The sequence below is a fragment of the Orcinus orca genome, chromosome 8 (assembly GCF_937001465.1).
Source record: "Orcinus orca chromosome 8, mOrcOrc1.1, whole genome shotgun sequence".
Classification (NCBI taxonomy): Eukaryota; Metazoa; Chordata; class Mammalia; order Artiodactyla; family Delphinidae; genus Orcinus; species Orcinus orca.
In genome coordinates, this window is record NC_064566.1 from 50,379,188 (window position 1) to 50,399,457 (window position 20,270).

Genomic DNA, 20,270 nt, shown 5'->3' on the forward strand with positions numbered 1-20,270 from the left:
CATATCTGTCTCTCTCTCAGTCTGTTCTTCTCTGGTATGTGTCTCTCCCACAGCCTCACTGTGGGTCCCATGACTGTACTTGGCTCTGTCTTCAGGGCCTGGCCCATCCCAGCTGTTCCCCAAATCCAGGCATGGGGGGCGGGGGTTGGGAGGGAGGGTGAGTCTGAGAAAGAGACTGGGACAGAGATGAGGACCGATTCAGAGGCAGAGGGACAGACACAAGAGCCAGGAGGGGACCCTGGGGACAGGGCTGGGGAGGCCGGGCTGGCCAGGGTCTTCAAGCCTCCCCAGTCCTGAGGACAAAGCCAGAACTGGAGGGAGGAGCGGGGTCCACCCTTTCCCTCTGCACTGGTTCCTGGCCCCCCTTCCTTCTCCCTGCCCCTGCAGGAATGTGTGAGTACTTTAATTGTTCCTAAAAATAGTCCCACTGTATTGGGGGCTGGAATGAGAAATCTTCTGGGCAGGGTTCATCTCAGGCATGTCCCTGCCTCTGGGCTCCCAACCACTCTGTTCCCCAGAGCGGGGGGCCTTCCTGAGCCTCCCCCAACCCGTAGCTGCAGTGCTGTATTCCTCCCTTGCAGAAGCCTGCCATGGCTCCCAGGGCCCTGGGATAGGCTCTGAGCTCCTGGACCTGCTGGAGTTGTTTGTGAAGCACCTCAGACGAGGCCACTGCTGTTCCTGCTGACACCCTGGTCCAGGCTCCACGCTCTAGACTATTCCCAACTCTCCAGCCTTAAGCCCCCAACCCCTTCATCCCCCCACCTCCAGGCCTTGGCTCCTCCTTTTCCATTTCCTGCACCAGATGTCCATTCTTCTCCCCTCCTGTCCTTCCAGGCAGGGGTTCCTAACCCCGGGGCCGCAGACCTGGTACTGGGCTGCAGCCTGTTAGGAACCCGGCCACACAGCAGGAGGTGAGTAGTGGGTGAGTGAGCAAAGCTTCAACTGCCGCGATGCACCCCATCACTCGCACTACCGCCTGAACCATCCTCCCCCCGCCCTCGTCCGTGGAAGAATTGTCTCCCACGAAACCGAAACCGGTCCCTGGTGCCAAAAAGGTTGGGGACTGCTGCTTCCAGGCTCAGCCCAGGTCTGCCCCAGTGCCCCACCCCCGCTGTGCTATCCTGCTCCCTGGTCCTGTTCTCATCCCCACCTCCCCTCCACTGTTCCCCTTGGCAGATCAACAAGGGCTGAGCCTCTCCGCGCCACCGCTGCCCCGAGCAAAGCTCTGAGGTGCGGCCCTTCTCCAGGGAAGGGGACACTGGGGAGACACTGCAGGCTCTGGGGCCCCACGCCCTGCCCTGAACCCTGGACCTTACTGGCCCCTCCATCTCCCCACCCCAGCTTTGGTTTTCTCTTCTGCACCCCGGGCCTGGAATGTCTCTCCAGTTCAGTCTCCGGGTGAAAGCCCATCTAGTCTCACCTCCTCTCTGCCTCCATTTTTCAGATGGGGGAACCGAGCCCCAGAGAGGGGCGTTGACGGGTCCACAAGTCCACAGGAAGCTGGCCGTGGGCCTCGGTCACACCGCATCATTACGCAGGGTCCCCTCGCTGGGGCTCCAGAGGCAGGGCTCCTCACACAACCCACCAGCCCACCACCCCGCCCGGGCAGACAGGCTGGCATCCAAAATCATTTGCCTTTGGAGGGCCCAGGAAGCCACAGAACAAACATCCGGAGTCTCTGGAACTTCTCCTACTCTCCTTCCTCATATCCTCATATCTCAAGGATCCGGGAGCAACCGAGTGCGTGTACACACACACACACACACACACACACACACACACACACAGCCCAGGGCCGGGTAAACATGTGAGCCCAGGAGATCTCACGTGACTGTTGTGCCTGTGAATCTGTGCAGGTCCTTTAGAGGCCCCCAAACCCTAAAAAGATGAGGATGTACCCCAGTCTCACCAGACCTTATATAAATTTTGTCTTGGAAATGAACATTAAAATCACATTTGTGTGACTTTTCTGATTGCAAAATTCTGAACACAGTCATCACAACTGACTTCTTTTCCCACTTTGTAGGCCGCTCCTGCTTTGCTAGTGACCTAAGCACATGTGTGGCCTGCCCATTAGTTGTCCATGATGCATGTCCCTACAGGCCATCATGTAACCACAGCAGAATATGGCCCTTGGGTTATTAGAAGGATATCTGTGTGAAAGCATGTGGCTCTGGGACTCTGGGAGAATGTGTGTGAAAGTGTAAATGTGTGAGCACCCCTGAGGCACCATCTGTGCACAAGCCATCTGCACGTACGGCTGCCTGTGCATGTGTGATGTGGGTTGTCAGTGTCTGTGTGAGCCTGGGTGTGTGCAGCAAGTGTGTAGCTGTCTGTGGAACTGTGAGTGCACCAGTGGCTGGTTTTGTCTCCAAGCAAGTGAATGAGTTTATGGTTGAGTGTTGGCACCTGTGCCTGTGGGGGGTTTGATTCTCCTGCCCCGTGGACCCCACCACCTCCTCCATCACCTCTGCCAGACCTGGGCTCACATCCCTACCCTGCCACACACCACCTGTGTGGCACTGGACAAGCTTTTCACCTTCCTGGGCTCAGTTTCCTCATCTATAAAAGGGTGCCTTCTCCCAGAGCCACTGGGAAGACTCAAGTGGAACCATGAGGTCCTGCCTAAGCTGTTCCCAGCTAGGGGCTAGGCCACCTCTGTGCAAGTTACAAAGAGGTGACCCCAACCCTCTGGGCAAATGCAGCCTGAGGGGCAAGGATTGGTGGGGGAGAATGAGCTGGGTTTTAGTGCCACCCTGCCTCTGTTGGAGCCCTGTGCAAGCAAGGTACAACCTGTGAGGTTAGAAGCTGTGGCCCTGCAGGTGACCAAGAAATACCAGCTCCCTTTCTTCCTGCCCTTGCTCCAGGTATGCTGCCTGGGACTAGAGGGTCTCTGACTCTGGACAGAGATGAGGCTCTGAGGATACCCGCCCCCTCCTAACTCCCCCTAGGGTTCTGTCCCCTTCACCCACCCTCTACCTCACCCTCTCCAAAGCCCAAGAGAAGGCCCTACGGAAGCCATAAGCGGGGGACTGACCAGATCTGGGATGCAGAGACCAGCTATGCTGGCCAGAGGCTCAGAGACTACCCCCCACCCCACTCTCATTGTCAGACAGGGAGACTGAGGCATGGAAAAGGGCCAGGGACCCTCCAGGGTCACAAGTGAACCCGGTCATTCCAAGCCTTTGTCTCAAGATCTCTGTGGCTGGAGTTGGGAAGACCCAAGCTCTGGACTCTTCTGGCTCCAGAATGGAACCCAAGGGAGTGGGTGGGGTGGGTCCCTCCCAAGAGACAGGCACTTCCAGATCTGTGCTCTCAGCTACTGGGGTGGATCTCCTACCCATCCCCACCCACCCCACCAGGGCCAGATCCCCTACTGGTGTGATTAACCAAATTATGGCATTTTTTTCTTGAGCAAATTGCATCGGCCTAATTGAATGAGGCTGCAGGAGCCTGAGCTGGAGGCTGAGAGCGGGTGAGGACGGCAGGAGCCAGGGAGAGGAGTGGGGGGGAGCAAGCTGGGGTGGGGAGGCCCTGACAATGCCGAGCAGGGGACAGAAGGGGCGGGAGAGGGAGGGCTGAGGGCATAGAACACATCATTCATTCTGTGCACCCTCTCTGTGCACCCACTGGCGCTCGCATCACACCAGGTGTCTGGGCACACGGATTTGAGGGGTGGTCTCCCCAAGAGACCACTGAGCATTTGCTCAGTGCCAGGCACTGTGTTCATTTAGAAGCACCATTTCACGTAATCCTCCCAACCACCCTATTTTATACTTGAGGGAATTGAGGCTCAAGAGATAAAATAACTTGCTAAATATCACAGCCAGACAGGGCTGTCTGACACCATAGCTTAACAGGTACCTGCAGCATCCCACTACCGAGCTCCCGCCCTGCCTCCAGGAAGCCTTCCTGGAGAGTTCAGAGAAAGGAACAGGCCTCACGCCAGCTCATACTTGGGCCCAGACACCATTTCTGTCCCCATCGAGCGTTTCTCCTTGTCCACTCTGTGATGTCTGTCCTCTGTCTGACGGTCAGCAGCTGAGGCTGGCGCTGATCCGACACGATCGCACACATCCCCGTCAACCACAACACACCGCAATCCCTCTCATTCCCATGCGGCATCCACTCTGTGTCATACTCACCACCTCAGGGCAACACACAGGGACACGATCACTGTCACCTTCATATGGCATGTCCCACATACTCAGTGACACACAATCACTTCACAGTGTCCACAGTGTCACACATCACTGTCACGGGGCCACACACAGTGAAACTATCACTTTTGCCCTCAATCAGGGTGGCCCACCTTCAGCGTCACACACAATGTCTCAAGGTCCCCAGTGTCACCCTCACACAGCCTTACACATACAGTTCCAAGCTGGCTCTGTGTTGCACTGTCTCATTTCAGCATCATCCAGGACCTTCTGACCTTAAAAATATCCACCTTTGGTGAAATGACATCATGTCTGAGATTTGTGTTAAAATACTTCAGCAAAGCAACCTACAAAATGGGAGAAAATATTTGCAATCATATATCTGATAAGGGGTTAGTATCCAGAATATATAAAGAAGTCCTACAGCTCAACCACAAAGCAAACAAACAACCTGATTTTAAAATGGGCAAAGGCCTTGAATAGACATTTCTCTAAAGATGTACGAATGGCCAACAAGCACATGAAAAGACGCTCAGCAGCACTAATAATCAAGGAATGCAAATCAAAACTACAATGAGGGGCTTCCCTGGTGGTGCAGTGGTTAAGAATCCGCCTGCCAACGCAGGGGACATGGGTTCGAGCCCTGGTTCGGGAAGATCCCACATGCCACAGAGCAAGTAAGCCCGTGTGCCACAACTACCGAGCCCGTGTGCCACAACTACTGAAGCTGGGGTGCCTAGAGCCCGTGCTCCACAAGAAGAGAAGCCACTGCAATGAGAAGCCGGCGCACCGCATCAAAGAGTAGCCCCGGTTCACCGCAACTAGAGCAAGCCCATGTGCAGCAACGAAGACCCAACGCAGCCAAAAATAAAAAAATAAAAAATAAATAAATGTACTTTAAAAAAAAGGAACCGCAATGAGCTACCACTTCACACTCATTAGGATGGCTGCTATTAAGAAAAAAAAAGGACTTCCCTGGTGGCACAGTGGTTAAGAATCCTCCTGCCAATGCAGGCGACACGGGTTTGAGCCCTGGTCTGGGAAGATCCCACATGCCACGGAGCAACGAAGCCCGTGCGCCACCACTACTGAGCCTGCACTCTAGAGCCCGCGAGCCACAACTACTGAGCCTGCGAGCCACAACTACTGAAGCCCGCAGGGCTAGAGCCTGTGCTCCGCAACAAAAAGAAGCCACCACAATGAGAAGCCCGCACACTGCAACGAAGACCCAATGGAGCCATAAATTAATTAATTAACTAATTAATTAAAGAAAAAAGAAAAAAAGTGTTGGTGAGGATGTGGAGAAACTGGAACCTGGTACACTGTTGGTGGGAGTGTAAAATGGTACAGCTGCTGTGGAAAACAGTATGGTGGTTCCTCAAAAATTAAAGATTAAGTTACCATATGACCCAGCAATTCCACTTCTGGTTATATATCTAAAAGAATTGAAAGCAGGATCTTAAAGAGCTATTTGTACACCCATGTTCACAGCAGCACTATTCATAAAAGTCAAAAGGTGGAAGCAACCCAAGTGCCCATCAATGGATGAACTGGTAAACAAAATGTGGTTTATTCATGCAATAGAATATTATTCAGCCTCAAAGAGGAAGGGAATTCTGACATATGTTATAACATGGCATGGATGAACCTTGAGGACATTATGCTGAATGAAATGTCAGTCATGAAAAGACAAATACTGTATGATTCCACTTAATATGATATACCTAGGATAGTCAGATTCATAGAGACAGAAAGTAGAAGAGTGGTTACCTGGGGCTGGGGGGAGGGAGAGATTGTTTAATGGGTATAAGTTTCAGTTTTGCAAAGTGAAAAATGTTCTGGAAAATGGCTGCACATCAATGTGAATGTACTTAACACCACTGAACCCTACATTTAAAAACAGTTAAGATGGTAAATTTTATATTATGCACATTTTATCACAATTAAAAAATTTTTTAATAATGTATTTCAAGAAAGGAAAATGAAAAGAAAAGAGGGGTAGATGAACTAAATATGTCTAAATCTTAATAACTGCTAGATTTGGGTGAGGGGTATATGGCAAGCGTATTATATTCTTCTCCCTCCTATTGTGTGTTTAAAATATTCCATAATAAAAAAAATTGTACTCTCCCTTGACCTCACACATCTTTGCAGCAACCATGCCTCTCCCTTCACAGTGGAAGGTCTCCAAAGGGCTGACTATGCTCTGTCTTCACCTCCACTTACCACCTGCACAGGCCATCTGGCTTCTGGCCCCACCCTGTCCCCAACAGGGTTCTTGCCAGGCTTATTTAAGCACGTGGCCCAGCCCAGCACAATCTCCCTGATCCCACCTTACCTGACAGCGTGGCAGCCTCCCTCCCTGGTGAACCTCTCCCCTCCCATGACTTCTGGCTTCACCTGTCTGGTCTCCTCCACCTCCCTGGCTGCCCCTCCTCTGTCTCTTTGCTGCTCCCCTTCACCTCAGGGCTCAGTCCTCATTCCTCACCTCTTCTCTCACTACGCTCTCTCCCTAGGTCATCCCAGCAAGGTCCATGGTTTAATAAAGCAGCTCTGCCTGCTGACTCCTAAATATATCCCCAGCCTGGCCTCTGCTGCCCACTGGATGTCTTCACCTGGATGTCTGACTCACATCCGAAACAGGTCTGTCAGCTTCTGCCTCCTTGTCCTCCCCCATCCCATGAACCCTGACCTTCCCCGAGTCTTTACCCATCCCAGTAACATCTCCACCAACCATCCCTTGGTTCTTCAAGCCAGAAACCTGGCAGCCATCCTCCCTTTTTCCTTCTGGTTCATCCTCCAATTCATCAGCAAGTTCAGTCATTTCTACCTGCGAATATCTCCAAGGTTTGTCCATTTCTCTCCAACTCTGCCCACCCCTTAGCCCAGGCACCACCATCTCCTGCCTAGGGGGCTGCAGCAGCCTCCGACTGTCTGCCCGTCTCCTCTTGGCCCCTCCAACGGGTCCCCCGCATCCACTCTGCAGCCAGAGTACAGACTCTTTCAAAATCATAGACTGGATCATGTCATTGCCCTGCCTGAACCCGTCGGGCTCGTCCCATGACAGTATCACACACAGGGTTGTGTGTTCACAGTTCACGTGGTCACAACCATTACACACAGCATCACACATTCAATGTCAGGGTCAGGGTCACACAGTATCACACCCTGGTTTTCACACACTTGATGTCACTCTGTGTTACGCCCTTGGTCACACACTCAGACTCACCATATGCCTGGGGCCCACACTGACCATTCAGTGTCAGACACTTGAGCTCCAAACTCAGGACCACACCTGTTATTGCACAGTGTCATTCATCTGTGTTTACATATTTCATCCTCACGGTGTCACACCCTCAGTGTCACACTTGGTCACTCAGCATCACAAAATCAGTATCATACAGTATCGGTGTCACACACTTGGTGGCACATCCACTGTCTCACACAGTCTTGGACAAGTGGTGTCAGACACTCGCTATCACTCAGTGTCACATACTCAGTGTCACACGCAGTGACTCACTCACTCTTCACACAGTATCCCATGATTTCACAAGCTCAGTATCACACCGCAGAATACCCGCTGCCCCACAATCAGTGTCTCAGTGCCACCCTCAGCATCACCCTGGGTCCCACAAGCTCCCCCCGCCCCCGCTGGGTCCAGTCGCCAGAGCTGCTGCCCCATGTCAAGGCTGCTTCCTGTTGTTGTGCTCAGCCACTGCCTGCTCCTTCAAGGATTTCCTGTTGTCAGGGCCCCAGTCAGGCCTGGCCCAGCCTGGGATACACAGCCTAAAGCCCCAGAGCCAGCTGGCTGGCAGGAGCCCTGGGCCCCTCTACCTGCCCCTATCCTCGCTGGGCCCGTGGGATTTTCCCCTGTTCAATCAACCTGGATCCCCCGCGTACCTGGGCTTGTGCTGTGTCACTGAAAGGAGCTGACCTCTGGGCCCTGACCCACTCCCAGAGTGCCCAGGCCTGTGCTTCCCAGACGGGGGACTCTTGGGCAGCCTGGACACAGCTGTCTGCATTGTCTGAGTGGCTTGGGACAAGACCTTAGCTGGTCTGCGGGGCTCAGACTGAAGCTACTGGGAGCCAGAGGAGAGGGACTGGGCGTGAAAGGGGGAGGACACAGGGTTAGGGGGTTAGGGAGTTAGGGAAGGCTTCCCAGAGGAAGCCAGCTGAGAGCTGGGACAGACAAGGAAGTGGAAGAAAAGGCATCCCAAGGTGGGGGCAGCAGACAGGAGCCAAGGGTTGGAGGCAGGAACCGGAGGAGACAGGTTGGCAGGGATGAAGATAGGAATGTGAGAGGGAGTGAGGTTAGGCTGCCAGTTTCTCTCCCATCTGCTCCCTCCTCTCTCACACCAGCATTCAGACTCCAGCTCCAGGCCGGAGCCTCAGGGCATGCCCTTCCTGGCCCTGCCTTCGAGCCCCCCAGATTGCCCCTCAAGGCCGCCAAGCCCCCTCACCTCCTGCCCCAGGCCAGTCCGCAGGAAGGACAGGCGGAGGCCAGCGCACGCTCCCCACACGGCCGAAGATAAATATTTCCCGGGAAACGGAACTTGTTCTCTCTGTGTTTACAGCCAAGGGCCAGGCAGAGTGGGGGGAGAGGAGGGGCCAGCCAGAGGAACCTCGTCCAGCCCTGGGGCCCACAGCACCTGGCCCGGCCTTGCCCCAGACCTGCTGTGTGACTCTGAGTCAGTCCCCACCTCTCTCTGAGCCTCCACTGCAAGCCCTCAAGGGGACCTCCCGGGCCTTGGCCTGCCGACAAGCCTGGCCCAGCTTCAGCTGCATCTTCTCTGGGTGAAAATCCCTGGTGCTCGATGCCTCCCCCTTCAGACTAGGCTTCTCTAATGGCAGGACCTGCATCTGCCCATCTCTGCCTTGTCCTTGGTCAGTCAGGGGTGTGGACAGATGGATGGACAGACAGACAGAGAAACAGGCTGTGGTGGCAGCTGAGACCGCCTCCCTGGCCCAAGTTCCTGCACACCCTGGGCCTGTGCAGCCCGACAGGTGGGCCCAGACAGATGGCAGGGCCTCGGGCCCCCAGGGATGCCAGATGCTATGGCCAACTTGTTGTCAGCAGCTCCCTTGGGGCTGTGGGGCATCATGGAGGCCACTTGCTCCTGATGTGCGGAATCCAGAAGGAGGCTGGCACATCTGCCAGTTAGGAGCATTCGTTTAAGAATTTTAAATATGAGCCCAGAAAGCGCTGCCTGCAGCAGCCCTTCCAGCCTCGCCCCAATGCTCCCTGCATAGTAACCAGGGCTCCACTCACATGTCAGCCTTCTCCTGTGGAGACCTGGGGCACCCTTCCCACAAACCCTTGCACAAGCTGCTCCTCTCACCTACAAAGCCTTTCCCAACCCCCATAGCAATCCTACCAGACAGGACCAGCTGGGCTCCTGCCCCTGCCTATGGCTGTCCCACCACGGGGGCCCACTTATTCACCATTGCTGGCCTCAGCCTCACTCCAAACTCTGAGACCAAGCGTTCCTCAGACCAGGACCCAGGGGCAAAGAGGTGTTTGGAGCTGGGTTCTCAGCATGGAGCCAGTCTCCTGCAGCACGCCCTGAGTCCTTGTTCCAGGCTCCTCTGTGTTCTTGGTCCCAGTCCTTTGTTGGTCCTTGTTGCCCTCAGGAGGTCCTCTCAGAAGTCGACCACATGGCTCTGACTATCCAGCTGATCTCTGGTCTCATCAGGGACCTTGACCCTCCCCATCCTTCAAAGTTCAAAGGCTGCCTCCTCCAGGAAGTCTCCAAGACTGCACCCAATACAGCAACTGCCCCCTTCTTAGAACTACTCCAACCGCACCCCACCCACAGCCATTCTCATTCCATCAGGAAGCATTTATTGAGCATCTACTAAAAAACCACATGGGCCCAGGAGAGAAAAAGGGGACTCAGCCTAGGTTCCTACCTGCCAGGTGTTTATAACTATGTGGGAAAGGATGTATAGCCATTACAACTACGTGGGAAAGGATATATAACCACATGGGGTAACAAGTTATCCCACTGTAAGCTCAGGGAAGCTTGGCGTTGTGAGTGCCCAGGATAAAGGAGAGGCTGACTTGAGCTGGGTGGAGGATGCAATCTGAGAGGACTTCATAGAGGAGGTGGCATCTAATCTGAGGCTTGAAAAGGGAGTAGGTGGAGAAAAAAGGGAAAGGCATTCCAGAGAAAGGGGTCAGTGTGAACAAAGTCAGGGAGGTCAGGAAGAGTGGGTGTCCTGGAAGTGAGCACTGCCATGTCTGGGGGACAAGGGATGGACATGAGGAGGTCCAGCAGGCATGGCTGGCAAGGCCATGACAAGGGTGTGGTCTTTCCTTATCCCATGGGCAGGAATAGAGGAGTCAACTCCAGGCAGAGCATTAGGGTGCTTAGCGTGGATACCTGTAACCTTGTCCATGTCTGCCTCTTCCCCAGCCCCTGCCCCAGCTGGGGCTCCCAAGCCCCCATCTAGGCTCTGAGAGCCAGCACAGAGAGGGCATGGACCCAGAGTGCTCAGCTTACTACTTGAACTGCCTCAGCCCTGACATCCAGAGAGAGCAATGGCCCTGGCGCTGAAGGAGGATTGCAGACTGTGCCTGAAGAGCCCCTCTCCCAAGCTGGCCAGCTGGCACAGGGGCCAGGGGGCCATCCCAAACCGGTGTGCTGAACAGACGCCCGCTAGGTGGGAATGGGTCCTGGCAGGCCTGCTCTCGTGGCTGTCGTGCTGCCAGTGCCAGGAGAACGTGCTGTACCCACAGAACCTCCATGAACACCAGCCCAGCCCTGCAGTGCACCCTGTCTCACAGAGCACAGCTGTCGAGACCTGGCCCCAAGGATCTCACCCTTGAGGGAAGCAGGGAGGGTACCAACTCTCTTCAAGGACCTTCTGTGGGCCAGGCCTGAGGCAGGCACCTCACACATACTCTTTGTAACTTCTCCAAGCAGCTTTGCCCAATAATAGTGATTATGTCCAATAATGATGAAGCTTCTTATCCCCCTTTGACAGGTGAGGAAACTGATGCTCAGGTTGGTTAAGGGACTGGCCCAAGGTCACACACCTAGGAAGTGGTGAAGCTGGGACTTGAACTCATGCCCATCTGACCCCATGGTCTGTCCACTGGATGAGGCCGTCATCTCCCCAGGTTCTGCTCCCTCAGGAGGGCTCTTCATCAGTCTCCCAGCCCTCTTCCCTCTTTCCCTCCAGTGGTCCCAATAGCTTGAGCAACACCCTAGGGTCCCTATTCTCTCCAGTCCTATCCTTTCTATGTTGCATCAACCTGTCTCTCCCCAGCAGGGCTGAGTGTGGGCCTGGGTACTCGGAAAAGGGTGCTAAGTAAACCCAGAAACAAAGCAGGCTCCGCCCAGAGGCCAGGAAGACACCTGCCATCTTTGTGGTGGGTGTGGGGCTGGGGGGCAGGATGGAGCTAAGAACTGAGGGGCTCAAAGCCCAAGATCCTCAGTATGAGAGAGGGCGCAGCAGGACCCAGGCCAAGGAAAGGCAGAGGGAGCAAATGGGGATGATCTGGGGATGCCTCACGGGGAGGGGGAGAAAGGAAGGGCAGAACTTGAATTTGCAGGGAGCATGGCCAAGGGTCTAGGGAAAGGAAGCTATGAACAGAGGCATAAACAAGAAGCCTGGGCCTTACTCCTTCCCTTGGGACCCAGCTCCCATTGCCCAGGATGGTCTCAGCTTCTCCAAAGCTCTCTCCCCTCTCCACTTCCTGGGAGGATGACAAATCCAGTCTTTCCTAGCGGGTGGCAGCAGCTGCTGAGACACTGCTGGCTCCCAGGAATACCATCTGTCCCAGCTCTGGGGGGAGCCCCCACCCCATGGGGAATGCCGTAACCATAAATAAATTAATAATGACTTTCCTGTTCCCCTGCTCCCTCCCCCTTCCCCAGCGCCCAGCTGCAGGCACACTCTCAGGGCTGGGCTCCGTGTCCCAGCAGTGAGCCCACGCTGACCCCACTAGGCACCAGGCCCTGTGTGAGCGTCTTTTGCCATCTCACCCGAGGGCAGGGAGAGAGCAAGGGTTGGGCACGAGACACAGCTCCACTCTCAGCTCTGCCTCCGATTCACTCACTGTGTGACCCGATTCACTCACTGTGTGACCCCACTGGGCTTCAGCTTCCCCAAAGTAGATGAATAACAGCCCCTGCCTCCCAGGGAGGTTGTGGGGATTAAACAGGGAAGTGTGTCTAAAGCTCCTGGCCCAGAGGAGGGGCTGATATGGCAACAGCCTCCCCTTCCTCTCAGCCAGGCCCTGGGCACAAAGGAGGCTCATCTGAGGTTTGCTGTTTGGTCCGATTTCATACACACCCCTCCTCTGTGCCAACCTTCGCCACCCCCGGCCCACCCCATTTCTGCTGCTCAAGGCCCCACGGACACTGACGATTCCTATGAGGCCCCCCAAAGGCATGGTCAGGGGCTGGGATGGCACCCCTCATCTCAAAGGAAAGGCACTTGCTGAGCCCTCACCAGGTACCCTTTGGAGGGCGGTGGGAGACCCAGGAATGAAAAAGGCACATCCCAGGCAGGGCTCAGGATGCTCACAGTTCAGAGGGGAAGACACACAGAGTCACATAGTGGAGAAAACAGGGTGCTAAAGGCACAGACAGCAGAATGCCCCAGCGGCTGGTGGCCAGGGCAGGAGAGCTCAGAGGAGGGAGCATGAGAGGCAGGGAGGGCTTCCTGGAGGAGGGGAGGCTAGAGCTGAGCCCAGAAGGATTTGGGAAGCTGAGGGGGGAAGAGGCCAGCAGGAGCGGTTCTAGGGAGGCAGGAGCGGATGAAGGGGGGACTGCAACCTGCCTGGGTTGCAGAGGGAGCAGGGGGAGGGGGAGCATGGAAAATTTTTAAGCCGAAAGTGACAAGTTCAGGTTTGTGTGTTAGAAAGATCCTTCTGGCAGCCACATGGAGAATGGGGGCAACTGAAAGCAGACAGCCAGTGACTGTTCAGGGGAAAGATGACCAGTCCCGGACTGGGGCAGGCAGAGGGAGAGCAGGAGAGGAGTTTAGGAAATACTTAGGGCAGAGAATCAAGAGGGAATTGTTGGGTGAGGGTGGGGAGGACAAGGGAGGTGTCATGACACCCAGGTGACTTGGGAGGAGGACGAATCCTCAGGGGGAGAGAACTCTAGGGTGGGAGAGGTGGTCTTGGTGTGGGGTGACCCTAGGCTGGAGGGGGTGGGGCTGGGATTCGGCTCCAGCCTCCCAGTCCTCCCAGGGGTGGGGGCAATGCTCAGACTGACCCCCAGCTTGTGCCCCCCACCCCCCCAAGCCCACCCACTCCTCCCTCCGCTGAGCTCTCACCTGCAGTGTGCCGTCTCTACTCCCTGGGGGCACTGGCTCCTGTGCAAGGAGGTCCCGGCTGGCTGCAGAGACAAGAAGGCCAGGGGCTGAGGCCTGCCAGGCCTTCTCCCCTTCTCCCCAGGCTGCCCCTCCCCCAGCCCCTAGCAGACCTGGGGTCTCCTGTCTCCCACAGGTGGCCTCCTCCAGGGAGCCTTGCCTGATGGCGCCCTGCTTCCCATGGCCTCTGGCTCTGGTGTATTCTCAGTCCCTCAACTCTGAGAACAGAGCTAAACTCTTTCCTTAAGCCTGGGGCTCCTCAGGAGTGGAAAACCGCATTTTTACTCCTTCTGTGGTCCCCTCCACTTCTGCTTCTCTCCCTTCACTTCCCCTCTCTAAGCGTCAGCTTCCCATCTATAAAATGGAATTTGTAGTGCCCAGCTCACACAGTCACTGGGCTGGGCTCCCAGCTGGGTTGCTGTGAATCCTAAGTGAATGGGACCACACGTGGGAGTCCTCAGCCCAGTCTGGGCTCCAATCGGACACCCAACCTGCATCCTATAAGCACTACTCCACGGCTTCTCAAGGGCTGGTACACACAGAAGCCACTGCCTCAGGAGCTCCTCATTCTCAGGAGCCCACCGCTTGGGTGGCATCCGGAACCCCAGCCGCTCTGGGAGGCACTGCCCAGGGGCCGGCTGTCCCTCCCCACCCCCATCCACAAGCATACCCAGGCATCAGACAGGCACAGGCGGCGGGATATTCTGAGCCTGGCTTCGTTCCCGTCAGCTGCTGGCCGCTATGCCAGCCTGGTGCGGGCGCGGGGGCTGATTTGATTTGGCAGCTTCAGAAGCGTGTGGTGGGGAGGGGGAGGGGGAGGGGGCATGAGACACCCATCCCTGCTAGGAAATAGCCTCAGGCGCTCAGCGAGCTGGGGAGGTTCTGGGTTCCCTGCCTGGTGCCCCTGTCTTCTCACTCAGGCTCTGGACACCTGCCCGTGACTGCTGGAATCTACGGTTTTCCTTAGTGGTGACCATAGGGGTGACAGGAGCTGCACCACAGTAGCTGCACCTAGCGTGTGGATGCTTGTAGCAAGGTGTCTGGTTGTCCCACGTGTCCCTGTGTCCTGTGGGCGTCTCCCTACTCAGCAGTGCCTTCAGCTGGGCCCGAGTGTTGCCCAGGATGCATGGGTCTGGGGGGGATGGGGGATGATGGTCTACACGGGACCATCTCCCAGGGCGACTGTGGCTCCATGGCTGGGCCTTGATGGGGGACTGTCTGCAGCCCAGGGCATGGCAAGGTCGCGCATGCGCCTGCATCTACTGCAGGGCCTCGTGTGCATTGGCTCGCCCAGTTCCTTCCCTCTGTGCGATGACCCCGCTAACCCAGCCATGTCCGGCAGAGGAAATGACGGGGACCAAGATAAGTGCCTGACCTCAGGGTCCATCCCTTTTGTCTGAAAGCCTAAACCTTCTTTACTTAACCCTGGCCTCCAATGGTCCACCCACCACCACCAAATTGCCCCAGGACAGCCCCTTCCCCTGCCCCTTGAGAAGAAGCAGTGCTAGTTTCACTTGATTCTCACTGCCCCCCAGGCTCTCCACCACTCCCTGAAGAGGCTCCTGCCCCACGCCCTCTGGGTCCCCATCACCCACTTCAAGAACAGGGAAGGTGGACAGGATGAGTGGGGTCTCGGCTAGGCATTCACAGCGCCTCCATAATCCTGTCCCAGCCTCAGCGTTTACCACCCTCCTGCCTGCCCCATACTCAGAGCAGCTCACCCCTCCCAGAGGTCCCAGGAATCTCCACCACTCTGTTAATATGCTGCTGGTACCATGGGGACCTGGCCTCCACAGCTTCCAATTAGAGAGCTGCTGCTGGAGGTCAGGGGCTCTGATGCTCTGACCTCTGCACTGAAAGGGCAGGGGGCGGCGTGTCAGACCAGGACCCTCGTCCTAAGAGGTCCACAGGCCAGGACTGTGTCCCTGACACCAGCCAGGAGGTCAGGGTAGGGTGGAGCCTACTTTGGGAAAGACGCAATGTCTCATCTGTCACCGCCTCCCCATTGTCCCACTGTCCTCTGGGGACCTCAGGACTCTCCCCACCCAGCCACAGGAAGCTAAGCCCCTCCTGAGACAGAAGGAGGGAACACTGAAGGAGGGGCTCCAGGACCAGAGAGAGACTCAGCCGTGCCCTTGGGGTCACAGAGGAGGAACCTAGGCTCAATAGGACTCAGTTGTCACAAAGGGGCTGGTGGGATGAAGACTCTGCAGAGAGGTCCTGGGGGGCTTCCTGGAGGAGGTGTGTGGTACCTCACAGGAAGAGAACACTAGGTTCCAGGACAGCCTCCTAACTACGTGGTATAGGTTTGTACCTGGGACCTGTATGTAGTTGCAAGTGTCTTTGTGTCCATGCGTGCATGGGTGTGCATCCCAGTCATGGAGTCCCCAGCTCTGGTCTATGTCCCAAGGGCAGGGTCTGCCTGAGGTAGGGGTCAGCCAGGCAGCAGATCAGAGGACAAAGAAAAGAAGGGAGAACAGCTCAGGGCTGAGGAGAGAAGCCTGTCAGGTTGGTCATGACACAGTCAGTCCTCAAACCCTAGATGCCTGATGCCAAGACAGGGTGCTTCCGTGACCCAGGCTCTGCCACAGCCTACTGTGCAACTTTGGACAGGACCTTCCCCTCTCTGAGCTACTGTTCTCATCTGAAGAATAAAAGGAATGGACTTGATGACCTCCTAGAGCCCTCACAGTCTAACAATCTTTTGGAGAGACTGACCCACAAAGACAGCCAGAGATGGAACCTTACAGGATGGGGAGAGAGCTCAAAAGGAAGCAGAGACGACAGCGAGGGGTGGGATGGCAGGAGGACAAGAGAGGAGAACCCCAGGGAGGCCCATCGTGGGTCAGGGAGCTGGGGAGGGGTTCCCTGCTGGGGACCCTGTCCTCAGGGCCAAGACAGGACATGGCAGACAATGCAGCCTTGCGCATGACAGGGAGCAGTTGTCACCACCCCACCTGCCTCCTGGCCTGTGGGAGGAGAAAGATGGTGGGTAACAGACAAATGCTCTGCCCCCCTGACCTGAGTCCTGCCTCCACTCCAGCTCTCCAGGCGTTCCAGGGGAAAGCGGGGAGCTGCAGGCAAAGTGGAGCTCCCAGGACTGGGAATCAGGAAGCCGTGTTTTAGGCCCTGCTGTGTTGTGGGATCGGGGCCAACTCCCAGCCTCCATCACTTGATCTGTGAACCCAGCAGGCTGGGTCTTGTGCAGCAGTACTGGGTTCTGAGGGCCCCAGCCAGGGTGGGCTCTCTAGAGGGCTGAGATCCTTCTCTCCTGCCTGGAGGTTCTTTCCCCACCTTTGATGTGGGTCTGAGACTGTGCACAGTCCAAGAGGCAGCAAGCCGCCGGACAAAGGAGCTGGCCTTGTGCTGGGCGGGAGGCCTGTGCTACAAGGGAGCCCCCATCGGTCATCAGCCCTCCAGGCCCCCTGGCCTGGGACCTCCCTTCCGTAAGCACTTCTCACAGCCACCTCCAGGGCACAAGCAGGGTCCTCCCTCCTTGGCCTGCGCTCAAAGGGTGCCAATGGGTCCCTAGCCGATGTCCGCACTGCCCCTCTGGCTGCCTGGCCTCTGCCCTAGGCGGAGGCCCTTTGTACTTGGGCCCTCACAGGCAGGGCTTCGTGCAGTCCCGGGTCTGCGTCCAGGAAGTGTTCATGTCCTGTTTTCCCCCTCAGGCCGAGGCTGCCAGGGAAGGAGAGGGTGGGGGTAAGCAGGCCTCTCCTTCCTCCACTGTGGACATTCCTCCCAGAGGCTTTAGGGGCTGGAAGGAAAGGGTACTCCTCTCTCTGCCATAGTCTGAAATGACTGAAGACTGGAGGCAGAGGGATGAAGGAAATGACCCCTTACCCTGAAAGCTTAGGGAGTGGTGGTTCTTGCACACGCACGCACACCAGTTCTGCTGCGGCAGGAGAAACTATCCGTGCAACCCAGGCTGAGATGGTCTCCTTCCCCACTGACACCAACCCAGCCCCTCCTCCCCTTCCTCCCTGGGGGTGGGGGCCACCCCGCCACCCCAAGCTGTCTCCATTGCTTCTCGCTATGTTTTTAATAACTGAACATCGACATTAACAAGGCAGGTGGTTGCAGCTCTTCCCAGAAACCCCATTTAGAATCATTGAATCATCAAATCATCAAATCCTAGAATCCTGGAATCACAGAACGTCTGCTTCATCGGCTCCTGGAGTCTCAGCATCTTAAAGTCACAGAATGTCGGAATCATACAACCACGCATCCACACAGCCCTGGCCGGGAGCTGAGGATCATGGAAGGCTGGAACCCCACAAACGGACAATGCCAGATTCTCCAGAGAGCTCATCCACCCCAACTTCCTCCTTTTACAGGTGAGAAAATGCAGCCCAGAAAGTGGCCTTATGCAAGGTCACTGGACAGTAGGAGCCAAGAAATGCCCGGCTCCCAATTGCAAGATGGGACCTCAGTAACCCAGTCTTGTGGAAATGGCGCCACTCTTACTTTCGGAAATACAGATATTCAAGTTGGGGCGATGCTGCTCTTTTAGCTTTGCTCATTTCTCCTCCCTCCCGACCCCACCCCCACTGGGCCCTGCATCTCTCCACCCCTCTTACCCTTGGTTCCTGCAACTCCCTCACCTTTCCCCCTCCCTGGGTCTGTACTCAGGCCCCTCAAATAAAGGCAACACTAGATGGGTGAAGTTCGAAGGGTCAAGTCCCTCAGGGTGGAGGACAGGAAAAGCAAAATGCCTGCCCCCTGACGCTACCAGCCAGAGAGCAGGCTCCCCAGAGGAGGTGCCCTGAACAAGAGACCAGAACGTCCTGGACCCCCTGGGGGTCCAGCCACACCAGAGGCAGCAGCTTCAAGGAAGCTGGAATCAAAGAGGAGGGAAGCAGTGAAGGCTTACCGTTGATATTAAACCATCACAGATGTATGTTTAGCGTTTTCATAAATTTACATTTTAACTCATTTTGGAATGTACTCACACATTTTTGAATTTGAATTTTATTAAGTATTATATTTTACAGATTGTTTTAATTTTTGAATTCTGAATGCTCTTCGCCCAGGGCAGATCCCGTGTCCCCACGCTACAGACAAGGACGCAGCAGCCCCCAGTGGGATCCATGTCCCCTGGTTTCCGTTTAGCTTCAAAGCTCCTGACCTGGGGTGCCATTCTGAGACCTTCTGCTCCTTAGAGGGCCCTGACCCAGGCCCAGGCATGTGACCTCAAACCGTGTCTTCCCTCATGTGGCCACCCATACCTCAGGGTGGCGCTCTCTCTCCCTTCACCTCTACAGCTGACGGGCTCCCTCCTCTACCTCTGCCCCCTCTGTCCCCTCCCCTCCAAATCTGGCTTTTCCCTATTCAGTCTCATCATCCCATGTCGGAACCACACTGCCTCAGCCTCCTGCCTCACTCCTTCTACGTGCTCCCCACCCCATGGCCCAGGGAGCTGCTTCATAACACGCAGGTCTGAACAGTCCCTGAACTGCTTTCATCTCTTCCCCTAGTGTGCAGTTCCCTCTGAAGAAAGGACATGGCATAAAAGTCCTGCACAACTTGGCCCCTTCCAGCCTCACTAGCTTCATCTCCTATGCTACACACACACACACACACCAATCCCATCACTCAGCCACTCTGGCTGTCCAGCATCCAGCTCCATGGAATGCTTCCCTCCTTCTGTCTGTCACCAGCAAGCCTTCACATTCGCCATTCTCTCCTTCTCTCTGTCCAGAACTTTCTCCTGGCTCATTCCTCAGTTCTCACTTTAAATGTTTCCTCCTGGAAGCTTCCCAACTTGCCCTCCCTTCCACTCTGGGCTGAATTCGGGGCCCCTGCTCTGTCCCACCATGGCCCCCAAGTTTCTCCCCATTGCTGCCTTCCCCCCACACAATCTACCAGCATCAATCTTTGTCTGTGCCCCTCCGCCACCCTATCACCTGTCCACCCTTGGCCCTGGTACCTGGGTCTGTCTACCTGCCAAGAGGCAGACGCCTTGTTGCTCAGACTTGGCACAATGTGTGGCCGAAATTTAAGGCCCCCACCATGCTCTCTCTACTTACCCTCTCTGCCAGGCACAGAGTAGGTGCTCACTAACTGTCCACCTATTAAGGCCTGGCAGCACACAGTGTGTGGCACGGACAGGGAGTGCTGGGGTGCTCAGAGGAAGTGAGAGTCCCCGGGCTGGGCTGGGGACTTCCTGGAGGAAGCATTTGGGATGATCCTCCACATGTCAGTCCTAACACAGAAGTTGAGGACAGGCCACAGGAAGTCCCCAGCCAGCCTTAGGGCCATCAGGGCAAACCATCAGAGTGGGACCAGAGTCTGAAATGAGGGAGATTCAGTGACCAGAGCCAAGGACAGGGCCACTGGAGGGGCTGGTGGTGCATTTGGGGAAGACTTGCTGGAGGAGGGGCTACTTCTGGCTGGTTTGGGGCAGGGGAGAAGGTGGAGATGAAGCAGGTTGGAGACAGAGATGTGAAAGAGAAAGCTCTGTTCCTTCTTGTCCTTTACACCTTAAAGGAAAGGGAGGTGGGATTCGGATGGGCAAGAGGAAAGAAAGAAGGCCAAGGCAGCATGGAGCTAACATCAGTGCTGACACCATGGCCAGGGTGGGTATGGGTGGCTGGGGCTGGCAGGGAGCAGGTTCCCAGCTGTGGTTGGGAAACATTTCCTGTCTCCTTGCCAGGGGGGTCATTAATAATCATTTACCCTCCACAGGCAGCACGGAGGCTAGCCAGGGAGCAGCATGGTGCTGGGGCCGGAGCCCAGCCTGGCAGCCAGGAGAGCTGTATTTTAGGACCAGCCCTGCCACCT

At 55.9% G+C, this 20,270-nt stretch overlaps 1 protein-coding gene across 8 annotated transcripts in view; it reads right to left on the reverse strand.

The window, feature by feature from the left end:
* The window catches only part of PDE2A (phosphodiesterase 2A), a 94,805-nt gene that overhangs the window by 40,303 nt on the left and 34,232 nt on the right, over positions 1-20,270 (reverse strand). For 2 of the 8 annotated variants that reach the window (XM_033405640.2, XM_049714259.1), the window contains exons 3-4: positions 13,452-13,513; positions 4,436-4,507 (exon numbers count right to left, since the gene is read on the reverse strand). The exons of 3 other annotated variants lie outside the window; for them this stretch is intronic. In XM_033405640.2, coding sequence (XP_033261531.1) covers positions 4,436-4,507; positions 13,452-13,513 — 134 coding nt within the window. The remainder of the gene's footprint in view (positions 1-4,435; positions 4,508-13,451; positions 13,514-20,270) is intronic. 3 more of the 8 variants (XM_033405637.2, XM_033405638.2, XM_004279759.2) reach the window with 2 other exon arrangements.